This window comes from Lathyrus oleraceus, chromosome 4 (genome assembly GCF_024323335.1).
Source record: "Lathyrus oleraceus cultivar Zhongwan6 chromosome 4, CAAS_Psat_ZW6_1.0, whole genome shotgun sequence".
Taxonomy (NCBI): domain Eukaryota; kingdom Viridiplantae; phylum Streptophyta; class Magnoliopsida; order Fabales; family Fabaceae; genus Lathyrus; species Lathyrus oleraceus.
This window is the reverse complement of record NC_066582.1, coordinates 50,242,302-50,255,286: the sequence shown is the minus strand read 5'-3', so window position 1 is coordinate 50,255,286 and position 12,985 is coordinate 50,242,302. Positions and strand designations below refer to the sequence as shown.

The following is a 12,985-nucleotide window of genomic DNA, read 5'->3' as shown; positions in this document are numbered from 1 at the left end:
CTAGAGGTAGCTGGAATGAGATTATCCACGTAGCTACATGGCTTGTGTGGCTAAGGCTATCATCTAAAAAGCAGATTGCAGTGACACGTGTAGGTTCGTGACTGGCCAGTGTAATCCGGTTCTTGATTTAAAAAACTCTAGCAAAAAAATACTATATAAAAAATGGTGAATAAACAAACAACATGCTCTTTAAGAGCCAACATTTACCCGAAAAATCACAATTAATAATATTTGTTATTTTAGAAGTATTTAAGATTGAAGTCAAATATTTTTAATTAATCAAAAAATTATAATTGATTAATATTATAAAAAATAGTTACACTAACAATATACTATATAATGTGATTGAATTGAATATTTGTGTAGAAAAATTTACACCAATAGCCAAATGTATGCAACACAATTTAAAAACTTCTACACCAAAGTCACTGAGTAATCTTCCAGTTACAAATGAAATTTATGTCCACCAGAGTCTAAGAATCAGGTACAATATAAAGCTGAATTCTCAGCCATTACTGCAGAAATATAGTTAAACAACAAGAGAACCCTTTCCAGATATTCAATAATGTAAACATCAATTAAACCAATTCCTCCAACATAAAAACTAACCACCGTTCCAGCGCCTCTTTCGAACTGGTCTATGTTGCTTTATTTCACCTATATCAACTGTCGACTCGGTGCTCAGCTTCAAACTTTTTTCAGCTTCTAAACTCTTTTCAGCTTCTTTTTTCAAACTGATGGGCTGCTTAAAGCGCTCCCTACGTTTCTCCATTTTAGCCAATGTAACAAGAATCTTCTCGCTGTCAATATTACTCATTTGCAATTCAGAATTGCTCACATTTTGTGAGATTTTGTTCTTCCCACTGTCAGCAACTGCTGTATCTTCAGAAACACCTTTTCTGGATACAGAAACCTCTGCATATGGCTCTTCTGTTACTATTTCACCTTCTTCTACATCCAAACCTTTTTTCTGCCCTTCATCTGAAAGGTTCTGAAGCGGTTTCTTATTTCTGTTGTCATACTGAGGATTTGAGTAATCTAGTTTGATGGTCTTCTTACGAGAATCATCATAACCTACCAAAGCTTTCCGCTTCTCAGCAATCCCTTGATCCACATTTTCAAGTCTATCATTGCACAGCACTCTGGAATTTTTTGCAGACTGCAGAATCAGTCACAAACACCTCATAAATTTGTTATCAAAACACGAACTATCTATCAAATAAAAATCACTATTGTTGAACTAGTATAATGCATCAAGTAAATCAAATAAATGAGTGAAAGTGCAACAAAGAGAAATGATAAATGTGAGCTACCAAGTTAGAAGGCCTAATATAAATATAGATACTAATGGAATGCTCGACAGCAGTAGAAGGAAGTCATTAAAGTAAAAGCATGCTACATAAAATTATTTCAAGAAAAATATCTACATGTTACCCACATAGATTAAGGTCAAAAGTAAAACCAATTGACTTATGCTAGCTCGTATACTCAACATAAGGTGAAAATATACTATGATCAACAGCGTCATTCATTTTTAAAGTTAAAAGCTGTTAAATCAATCTAGTTATAAGAAGTGTAAGAACTAAATGTACAAATGTCACTGAAGCAGTTATCTCAGACCAATCTAATCCAATCATATAAATGGGATATAATATATTGATTTAAGTATATAATGATCAAAATATTAACAATAATACATCTTCAAATTACTAATTATGTTCCAGGAATCCATTTTTAGCAGTAACCTGGTTAAAATATATAGAATAGTCACAATGCATAGCCAGAACCTAGTCATCAAATACATATCTTGAAAATGTCAGACAGACAGAGAGACACCATTATAAGAGGAGGGTGTCTAAGATACTGCCTTCACTGCAAAAGAACACTTATTCAGAAACATTAACAAGGTCCAAGAATTAGACTAAACATGTAAGTCCACTATCCATACATACAAAATAATATTTCTACTTGAACACTAGTGCAAACTTTTGAAGATCATAAAATATCACAAGCCTAGCAGAGAAATAAAACCAGTGACGGATGTTCTTTTGGCAACTACTCATGCTTGATGTCACACATGCATATATCCAAGACTATTCTTAAATTTCTTGGGACTTTTCAGACATGATTACATAGTGGACTCTGGTTGAAGGTATCAACTGATTAAGAAATTCAGAAAATAAATGAACGATGAGCGAGCAAAATAAAATGTGCAGTGGAAAAGCTGTAACCAACTGAATTACAAATAAAAAACATACCACAAGCCACAAAACTATATAAATTACAAAAGATCAAAGGATGTAACTAGCTCCTGATCAGCCATGCTAATTATCTATGTTGGTGATAACAATCATAATCACCACAGCCCATTCCATAATGTCACATTCCCAGCACAGCTCATACATGAATGTTTAGGCAGGTCGATTATCCAAGGGGAAAGGAAGAAAATGGGAATAACATTAGAGTTCCATTAAAAAAATCATGAAAGTATAGACTATGCCCAAGAAAAGGGCATGTTGGTGGCAGAAAGATCCTGCCACCGACCCATTATAGATGTTTATATGTGGTCTTACTTTGCATAAGCAAGAGGCTGATTCCACAAACCTGTAACCACTTAGGCACGTGACAGCAATACCAACCTTTGCATCATGGCTCCGTTTCAGTGACTACCCAGAATAAAATTAAACTAAGTTGAAGGAAAATATAAAATCAGCAATAACAAAAGGAAAAATACAGGCCATGAAAGTAATGCCAAACAATATGACATACACATGACACAAAAGTAACACCTTCAAGCCATGAAATACCACATTTTATTTTGGAAAGGAAGTCTGAGACTTATGCTATAATGACTTCATGAGCTTGCTTTTAGTTTTGACTTGAAATTCTCTTCAATTTAGCTTCATGGGATGCTGAACTTAAGGTCATCACTACAATCTTAACTATTTTAAAAGTATGAAAATAAAGAATGTAAAGATAGAAAAATATATATAGCTGCATGAGGGCAGTGGTACAATAGATATTGAATGAAAAAAAAATTGGAGCCCAACAGATGTTGAGTAGCTCATATGGATAAAAGGTACAGCAATACAGGTTCTTAACCATAATTTCCCCAGTTTTACCTTTCCTTCCCTATTAACTGTGTCAACTGGTTTCCTGCATTTCAACACTGTCTGGTGACAGTGATCTCTACTCATAACCTTAGAGCTTCGTTTTAAAAAGCTGTCTCTATCTCTCTTTGACAATATTATCTGATGCTGCAGCAATTTTATATCATGTCTTTGCATCCTAGCATGCAAAGTTACATTTCTTGCATGTCTTTCGTGCGTTGGAGTTTCCTCGTAGAATATTGCACCCTCGTCAGGGTGCAATCCAGATCCATCATGATGCCAATCAATATTATCATTGTTGCTCCAGTGTGGAACCTCAGATGGGAGAGGGTAAAACTCACATTTGTCTACAGGAGATGTTGTCCAATCTTCTTCAGTAGCATCAGTATAATCACAGTGCCAGTCATTTCCTCTGTTGGTAGCATTGTTATGTCTCTCGTGTCCTCTAAAGCTATCACTTCCTCTATGCATATAATATCTTTCTGAATCAGTATAAGGTTGTCTCTGATACTTCAAATATGAATCCTGATTATATAACTCATCTTCACGTTCCCCAGACCACAGGGTATCCACAACTAAGGGGGGCCTGCCATGATGTCTACCCCTTCCTGAATATCTTTCTAATACTCTATCACTTTGAAGAAAATGTTCTTCATGTGTACTATTCAAAGATTCCCTTTCTCTTTTGGCAAAAGAAGAGGGCATTCTATAACTTCTGTTTAAAATCTCAAACTCATCTTCATCAAAATATTGATCAAAATCACAGTTTCTGTCCTTAAAGTGAGGCCTGTAATGCTTTATTTTCCTTTGATCTTCCCTATCTTTAGCAGGAAAGGAGGAATGCTTTGGAAGAAACTGCCTTGACTCCCTGTATGAGAGGAGACTTGGGTGATCATCAACATAATGTTTTCTACTAGCAGCATGCCAACCACTGTCTTCATTATATTTTATTAGAGTTCTTTGTTCAAAAACACACTCCCTCTTAGCCCCACTTTTTCTGATATATTGATTTCCATTCTCCCGGAATCTGTCTTCACTTTCCCTATCTGAATATTCACTGTATACTGCGTGATCCAGGTCATCAACATTTTTGTCAGCACCATAATAGCAAGTTTGTTTTGTTTCCCAATTATATGAAACATCGTTTCTTTCATGACTTCCAAAATATTGCAGTTGTTCGTCCGATCTGTAATTAACAAATTGATGACCCCGTGTAGACAGATTCCTTCCACTGGATCTCGGGATGTGAGAGACATTATTATCATTTTCTATGGGTTTTTTCAGCTTGGAACTGGGCATATGCCTACTACCACTTTGATGCCTACTACCACTTTGATGCCTCTGATCCTGTTGTACTGCACCTCTATTTCTTGAATAATAAGATATATTTACTGGTTTTCTGTTGACACTGATGTTCTTTGAGGTTTTATCATAAAGTGACAAAGACTCCTTTAAGCTGGTATCAGAACTCACCAAATGACTTCTTAAAGGGCTGTGATTTCTTTCATTATAAACATGTAGACTATCTTCGGTTCCCTCAGAATCACTGTCAGAATAGGAAGTCAGACTAAGTTCTTGATCACCAAGTGATAACTCTGGTTCGCTCCAGCATGGATCTGCACTACATGTGTCAATGCCAACTCTCTCTGTTTTTAATTCTTCCTCCAGCAATTTACCATCTTCGGAATCTCGGTCCTCTTCATCTGGATGCTGAACTTTAACCACGTCAGGAATCATCTCATTTCTGTGAAAAATCAAAGTCCACATCAGTTACGTTATATGCTCATTTCCCTAAGAAACAAACAACTTCAAGAAGCACAGTATATTTTATCAAGGAATTTATATTTCAAATTCAATAGAAGGAGAAAATCTTAGAAGTCATTTAGAAAATACAATGAAGGAATGGTTTGTAAGAAGAAATGCTTGCGACTATATGAAAGATATATTAATTGTCCATAGGATGGAAGGTACTAATCAGTATGACTAAATTACTACCGTTATGCAATACCCCCTCTCTTATTCTCTACAAAATGATGTCTGGTTTCATGTCTCCAGTTTGCTAGTAAAAAAAAAACTTCATATCCTTAACACCTGATACTTTCCAATGAAGAATAAAATATGATGTCTGATTTCACATCTCCATAAGACACATCGGTGTCCCATCTCGACACAGCTGCGTACAAAGCTCACAAACACTAGTTTTGACGCAACACAGCTGTGATGGTGTCGCGAGTGCAGGAACTTCAGAATGGCCATGAATCTGTTATGTCTCATTAAGACACGGTTGTGTCTCTTTCTATCTTTCTATTCCATTTATTAAAAAATTATTTTTTAATCCTAATGGTGTTAAAGGGTTACGGAAACCTAATGATGGAGCTTTTTTGATATAGTGGAAGATTATCTTTGACACCGTTAGAGTGGTCTAGAGCTGAGGAAGGAAATTGAAGGTTGAGGGTGAAGATCATTTTGGTAAACGGGTTCTTGTCTTAATCCTTATGTATCTCTATGATTTTAGTTCTCATTGTTATTTTGGTGCCGTTGGTTACTGCTAACATGGGAGAAACACATAAAAGCTACATCCTACAGTGGAAACACAGATCATGAGACATATAACAGACCTTTCTTGACCAGACGACTCTTCTGATTTTTTAGCATTTGCTAGCCGCTCATCAGATAGAACATCACTTCCACTGGAAGAATTGCTTTTGTTTCTATTTTTTCCTGAAATTAATTCCCCCACTTCAGACAAATCGTGTACGTTGCTTTTGACAGAACCAGAATCGTTGCCAGGGGATCCCTGCACCTTGATCTGCTCCAAGGCACCGACGATTACTACATTGACATATGACAACTACATCATAAGTATCATGGTAACCAGAGAGTGAGTGCAAACCTGTATAACAACATCAGAATCTATATCACGTGGACGCCTCGCATGAATGGACGGTTGGCGCTCAACCACACTGTCCTCAACCTGTATTGCCCTGCCCTTTGGCTGAACAAACAGTGAATAACAAAGTCTCAGTTTCATGTTTGCATTCAACAGTTAAAAAAAAGCATGAAGGAATAATAAATATCAAAAGTGAAATGATTAAAATGTAGCAATAACTTAATATTGGCATACCACTTCACATTTTGAGGAACGAGATTGTAAGCTCTCTGATACAGGTTGATCAAATCGCTCCTGTGTGGATGCCTGAAATACCAATTTCAGTAAGCAAGGTCAAACAAGACCATTCAGCACAGTAAAACAGCTTAATTGTTTTTTACACGTTTTTACAAACCTGATTCAGTTTAGTAGATTTATTAACAGGGATACCATTTTACATTGATGTTTGCCACAGTTGACCCTTTGAAAATTTGAGAGCATAAAGTTCTTAGTAGATAAGTAAACAAGAATTTCCTAATTGAAACCACGCAACAATAATAGCAACAAGTTTAACACAGACAGATAATATGATGAGCAATGCTGAAGTGATTGTAGCGGAGCTACAAGCGTATTAGTATTAAAAGCACAAGTTATGCTTGAAGCTGACTAGAAAAACCAAGAGACAAGCATAGTATCACATTAAACTACAAGTTGTGCTATTTGGGGCACAATATTGAACTCACCATAGACAAACAGTACTGCTTCCAGGTGTTCTCATCAAAACCAAAATTGAAGTAATCTGTTATGTCAGCTCCAGGAAGTCTCCACGGCTTCTCCTCAAATTTATCAATGGTTACATCATATGTTTTCCTGTAGGGAAGGGGAAGAAATCAGCAAAGAAGATAACATAATTGAAATCTGGAAAGAATAAAATACATAAAAAATACCATTGTCAATGGACTAAAGTTTGGGATCATAAAACTGCACCATAATATAAACTTAATAGCTTCATTTTCAGTTTATTAAGTAAGTTGCAGCTCTATGTAGTTTCGCATTTTCTTTCTGAAGGGATTTAAGTAAGACAGTGGAAAATGAAATATAATAAGTTAAAATATGCATGAACAACAAAAACAACAACAAAATATAGACACTGACCAATGCCAAGGAAGAAACGATCCATCAAAGTATCTGGTGCTTGATGTCCGATTCTGGATATTATCCCCCCTTCCTTGAGTGAAAGATGAACAATTACCGGCCTTCACATTGTTCACAAACATGGACCCTTGAGTCTTCATAAACTACATAATGAATCATAATAAACTAACCATTAAATAAATGTTTCAATTGCATAAGTACTGCCTCATTGTGACTTCTAATATCAAATCAAATACTGAAACAAAAGTTATTTTACCATCAATTTTGGACCACAAAATGTGACAAATTTTTATATGGTTATAGGATATATCTGATATTGCAACTTATTATGGGTTCACTAAACTTTACTATCCACAAATTTAAACTAGATTAACCTTGACTTCAAGTGGTTAAATCTACATATAACTGAAACATCTTAAATCATGATCAATAATATTCAAATCTTCAAGTGATTTTTAACGAGCTATCTAATAGAAAATGGAACTGTCTACAAACCTTAGAACGAAAAAACCGTGAACCGTATCCACTTTTCACACCATCAGACGCAACAAACTCCGAGCCAATTTTCGACTGCTCAAAGCCCTCCCCGCCGCCGTTGTTGTCCAAACCTCCATGAACATCCTCATCACAACCACGACAATCGTCGTCGTTCAACACTATATCCAAACCATCGTCGCTGTCAGTTCCAGTATAATCATCATTTGCAACGGCGGCGGCATCGGAGGCATCGCCGCAATCATCGTTATCACGTTGTTGTTGTGGTGGTGGTGGTGGTGGAATGGGTGGAAGTTGGAGGTCGGCGTAAAGTTCTCCAAAATCATCGTCGGCGAAACCGTTTTCCATTAATTGGTTATGAATGTGCAGAGTGGGAACGTCAGTGAGTGAGTGAGGTCATGAGCGGAAACGGGGGAGAAAATAGGCGGCTCTTTATCATTTCTATGCGGTGTTTATGCTATTCATTCAGTGACAACCCAAAAACCCTTGCAATCTTAAACCCTGCCAATACTTGTTAAAGTTTTTTTTGTGAATAAATTATTTTTTTTAAATATACTTATTAGCCTTGATTAAAGTTATACAAGAGAAATGCTTCTTAAGACACTCTCTACATCATATATGAATATACTTTGATATTCAAATGTATATTTTACACTTACATAGTAAAATACATGAATACATACTAATTATTTTTTAATAATTTTTTCTCACATTGAAATCCGTGCACCACTAAATCAATTATATACATCGATATCAATTTCATTTGGTGTTGGTGTCATAGCTCTTTCAATAAATTCGGACTACTTTTATAATTGATCTATTTCAAATTTTCATAATTTCGTGTTAAGGATATAATTTGTAATCTTCTTTATTTTTAGGAAATATTATTAAAAAAAATTGAGGAATTTTGATTATGAGGATTTTGAGCGATTTTTTTATTTATGGCTCAAGATTTCCTAATTAGGCAAAATTGAAAGTGATAAAAGTTATTGTTGGTGGGGACGAGGGAGAAGGCACATTTCAAATTGGTTAATGTGTTTTACATATTTTTGATTTAGGGTTTTCGTATTCAAATGTCAATTGTTTTATGCTTTAAGATTTATAGATTTCAATTGTTTTTTTTGTTCATCCCCTTTCTAATTTTAATTATGCTAACATAAGTAGTCATGGAACAATGTTTGGTTTTGTTTATTCATTATGACGCTTTATTTTTAGATGATGAACTAACTATATATGAAGGTGGAATAGTTACTAAATTTAACATTGATGCTGACAAATGAAGTTTTTTTAGTTGGTAGGCATAGTGAAAGAAGTAGGTTATATAGACATAGATGGAATATGATAAAAGGACCTAACGATTGGGATGAATGTGTGAACTGATGACAAAGGTGCATTATATATTCAAGATCTTTGTAAGGTGCATTTGAGTGTTGATATTTATATATAACATGATGTGTATGAGTATGAGTTATATGAGGGGTCTATTGAAGAAGAAGAATTAAATCTTGATGACATTCTAAATTTCGAGGAGGAAGAAGAATTGATTGCTAAACTATATGAAGAAGTAGTTAGATATGGACAACATGATGAAGTGTCGGTGGTGGTGTTGATGAAGGTGAGGGACGGGATGGTGGTCTGCAATGTGGTGGTGTTCATGATAACGCGAAAATACATTGTATATTTACCTTGATTTATACTCAAAAATCGTACCACTTTAATTTATATTCCGATTATTCCGTAAGTGTTCGAGTTATTTTTGCAGGTATTTCAATTCTCATGTTTAAATGAGTAAAGTATAGAAAAGGAAGGAAAAGAAGAAGAAACAGAAGAGAAAATAGCACAAAAGCAGAAAATACAAATCTTGTGCATGTGACGACCGTCACAAACCCTGTCACGACCGTCACAGGCCCACCACGACCGTCACAAGGCCAAAAGCGGCGTATTGAATTTGTCAACATAAGTGATCCACGCGCCCATATTTCTCGTTCCTCGGCCCATTTTCCCGTAAATTACTCACTCAACCAAGTCACCCTTATTTCTCTCAACTGCCAAGACCAAATGGAGAATATAAAAGGATGGTAGTTGGAAACCTACGGGGACGCTTAATTTTCCTCCCTGAAGCCAACTTTCAAGACCTTTCTCTGCATTTATTTTCCACAACAATCCTGTTTTTCTTTTAATTTTCTTCAGCAACATTGTTTTCTTTTACCGCAATTTGTTTACCGTTCCGTTCAGAGCTTTGATTTTTCCTTTCCCTTTCCGTTTTTCATTTAACCAGAGTAGTAGTTTCCTACAATGGGGAACTACTGCAATTTATTTAATTTAGTTTAAGCAATTATTTCGAAGAAGCAGAATCCTACCGACCTGTGAAGGACTGCTTAAGTACTTCAAGATTCGACATATTCTATTAATCCAACTTTCAGGTTTTTATTCAATTATTATTATTATTGCTTTATTATTATTATAATCATGTTTGCTTTATTGTTGATCTGTTTATGCTCGTCTGTGTTTGCGTTATTTAACATGTCCGGCTAAACTACCGGTATCGGTATGTAAATAATTTAATTAGACGGGATTTAATAATAATCGGTGTAAAACTTCTTTTCTCAAACAATCATTCTGGCTGTGATTTTTAATTTAAATTTAATTAACTTTGTCACGATAGTGAGAAGCTATTCAATACGGTTTTGCCACGAGAGTGGGAAATTAACTAAGGTGAGAACCAACAATCGCGAGAGCGTGAGGGTCGAACTGGATAGTAAAAACTAGGCATTGGTTTTAAAAACAGCGAGAGCACTTTAAAAGCAATTAGAACTTATTTATTTTTAAAAAGTATTTTTAACTTCAAATGGGACAGCGAGAGCGTATATTTTGACTTAAAAGTATAGTCCGAGTCAACAATCACGAGAGTGTGAGATAAAGCCTTTTAAATAAGTATTTTCTACTGAAAGATATTTGGTACTTAAAATATACACCGGTGACTTATCGAATCCCTGACGATTAATGTGTTGCATACTAATATCCCTCTATTAATATTTTCTTAAAACTTAACTTCCTCTAGATTTAGTTTTTGTTCAACCAAACCTCTAAAAATCATCTCCTTAGCTAAACATAGTAACATCGATAGTATTAGTTTGACCATCGGTCCCTGTGGGTTTGATGTCTTTGAAGACTAAACCGACTAGACTGTGCACTTGCAGTCAAGCACCCGGTAGACTATATTTTATATACAGTCACGAGACGTATCAAGTTTTTGACGCCGTTGTCGGGGACCTAATTTAGTCAAATAGTGTGATTCTTTCGTTGCGCGGTATAGACTAAGGTAAAAACTAATTTCTTTTCCCCTATTTCCCCGATTGTATGCCAAGTACTCGCTCACAAGGCGAAAACTTAGCACCACCAATCGTAGAATTAGAGCGTTTCTTATATTTAAGACGCCGAATACTAGAGTACCAACGAAGGTACGATGTTCCCGATATCTTCTTTCCTACTGCTGAACCAGTTGAAAAACCAACCATGGCTACAGTGGAACCACAGAATCGTCCTCTTAAGTTCTACATTACCCCGTCCCAACAAGAACCTCACAGCAGCATTGTTGCCCCTGCTATCAATCGAAACGATTTCGAGTTAAAACCCTCATTATTATCAGCCGTCCAACAACATCAATTTGCTGGAAATCCTACGGACGACCTAATGAATATTTGACCAAGTTTGTGCAGTACGCATACACTATGAAGGTGAATGGTATATCTCAAGATGCGATAAGACTGCACCTTTTTCCTTTCTCTCTAAGAGACAGAGCTTGGGCTTGGTTGCAATCCTTGCCATCCAACTCAGTTATTACATGGGAAGAACTGAAGAACGTTTTCTCATCCCGATATTTTCCGCCAAGCAAAACTGCTATGCTGAGAGCTCAAATCAACAGATTTCGACAAAAAAATGTAAAATCTCTCTACGACGCATGGGAGAGATACAAAGACATGATGAGGATATGCCCACATCACGGTCTCGAAGACTGGGTGATCATTCACACATTTTACAATGGGTTTCTGTATAAGATAAGACTGACAGTAGACGTTGCTGCGGGCGGTGCACTTATGGACAAGCCATACAACGAAGCCTATCAACACATTGAAAACATGGCCCAAAATCATTGCCAATGGGGAGGTGAAAGAACTCCAGTAGAAAAGTCCCAAACAAAAAGTGGAATGTACGAAATCAGTAACCTTAACCATGTCCATGCAAAGGTAGATGCCCTTGTTCAAAAGTTAGACAACTTGATCATACCACCTGTAGCCACCGTGGCTGCCGTGACTCCAAACTGTGAGTTATGTGGAACTGCTAGACACGCTGCACCAGAATGTCAGATATTAGCAGGAGTCCCCACTGATCAAGTAAATTACGCACAAGGAAATCCATATTCGAATACCTACAACCCAGGTTGGAAAAATCTTCCTAACTTTTCGTATAAGAATAACAACACCCTGTATGCACCTGGCCAAGCACCCGTTGTTCCGACTGGATATCAAAAGTCAGCTAATAATGCTCCTAACATTCCTAGGAAGTCCAACCTTGAACTAATGATGGAAAGCTTCATAGCTACCCAAGCTCAAACAAACAAAAACTTCTTGAACCAAAACATACATACTAGCGAGCAACTTAAACAATTAGCGAGCAAAGTAGACGCCTTAGCCACCCACAACAAAATGCTTGAAACATAGATTTCACAAGTGGCTCAACAACAAGCATCTACTGCTACTCCCGCTGACACATTTCCTGGACATCCATAACCTAATCCAAAAGGACATGCAAATGTCGTTATATTGAGAAGTGGAAAAGAACTAGACGGACCCGTAGATCCAAGACTCCAAAATCCTACCATGTACCAAAAACCTGACAAAACAACAACTGAGAAGGTAAGTAAACAGAAGGAGCGGGAAGATAATACCCAAGAGGCCGGAGAGAAAGAAAAATCTTATGTGCCTCCACCACCTTATAAACCACTCATTATGTATCCTCAAAGACTCGCAAACTCTAAAACTGCAGGGAAATTTAGGAAATTTGTTGAACTTCTGAAGCAACTGAATATTACAATTCCCTTTACGGAAGCCATCACACAAATTCCCTCATATGCCAAATTTCTTAAAGAGATCCTATCCAATAAGAAAAAGGTCGACGATAACGAAACAATTACACTTAATGTTAAGTGTAGCACAATAATCCAAAATAACATGCCTCCCAGACTAAAAGACCCAGGTAGTTTATCCATACCCTGTGTCATTAGAAAGTTCATCATAGACAAAGCTCTATGCGACTTAGGAGCCAGCATTAGCGTAATTCCCTTAACCATCTGTAA

At 36.3% G+C, this 12,985-nt stretch overlaps 1 protein-coding gene and 1 non-coding gene across 3 annotated transcripts; both read right to left on the bottom strand.

Annotated features, from left to right (window-relative positions):
- Positions 1-303: 303 nt before the first annotated feature.
- Positions 304-8,160, bottom strand: LOC127073190 (FIP1[III]-like protein). Of its 2 annotated transcripts, none has more exons than XM_051014323.1 (8): positions 7,630-8,160; positions 7,135-7,277; positions 6,723-6,849; positions 6,235-6,306; positions 6,004-6,105; positions 5,729-5,919; positions 3,123-4,854; positions 304-1,159 (listed from the first exon to the last, which is right to left on the bottom strand). In XM_051014323.1, the coding sequence occupies exons 1-8, from the start codon at positions 7,975-7,977 to the stop codon at positions 605-607; spliced, it is 3,270 nt and encodes a 1,089-aa protein (XP_050870280.1). In that variant the 5' UTR covers positions 7,978-8,160; the 3' UTR covers positions 304-604. The 2 variants fall into 2 exon arrangements, with proteins under 2 accessions (XP_050870280.1, XP_050870281.1); XM_051014324.1 differs by lacking the exon at positions 304-1,159 and adding an exon at positions 1,781-1,872 and having other exon boundaries at positions 7,630-8,159.
- A 3,371-nt stretch (positions 8,161-11,531) lies between these two features.
- LOC127077822 (small nucleolar RNA R71) lies at positions 11,532-11,638 on the bottom strand. Its single transcript, XR_007787593.1, has one exon. It is a non-coding gene; the product is annotated as a small nucleolar RNA R71 (small nucleolar RNA).
- Positions 11,639-12,985: the final 1,347 nt, after the last annotated feature.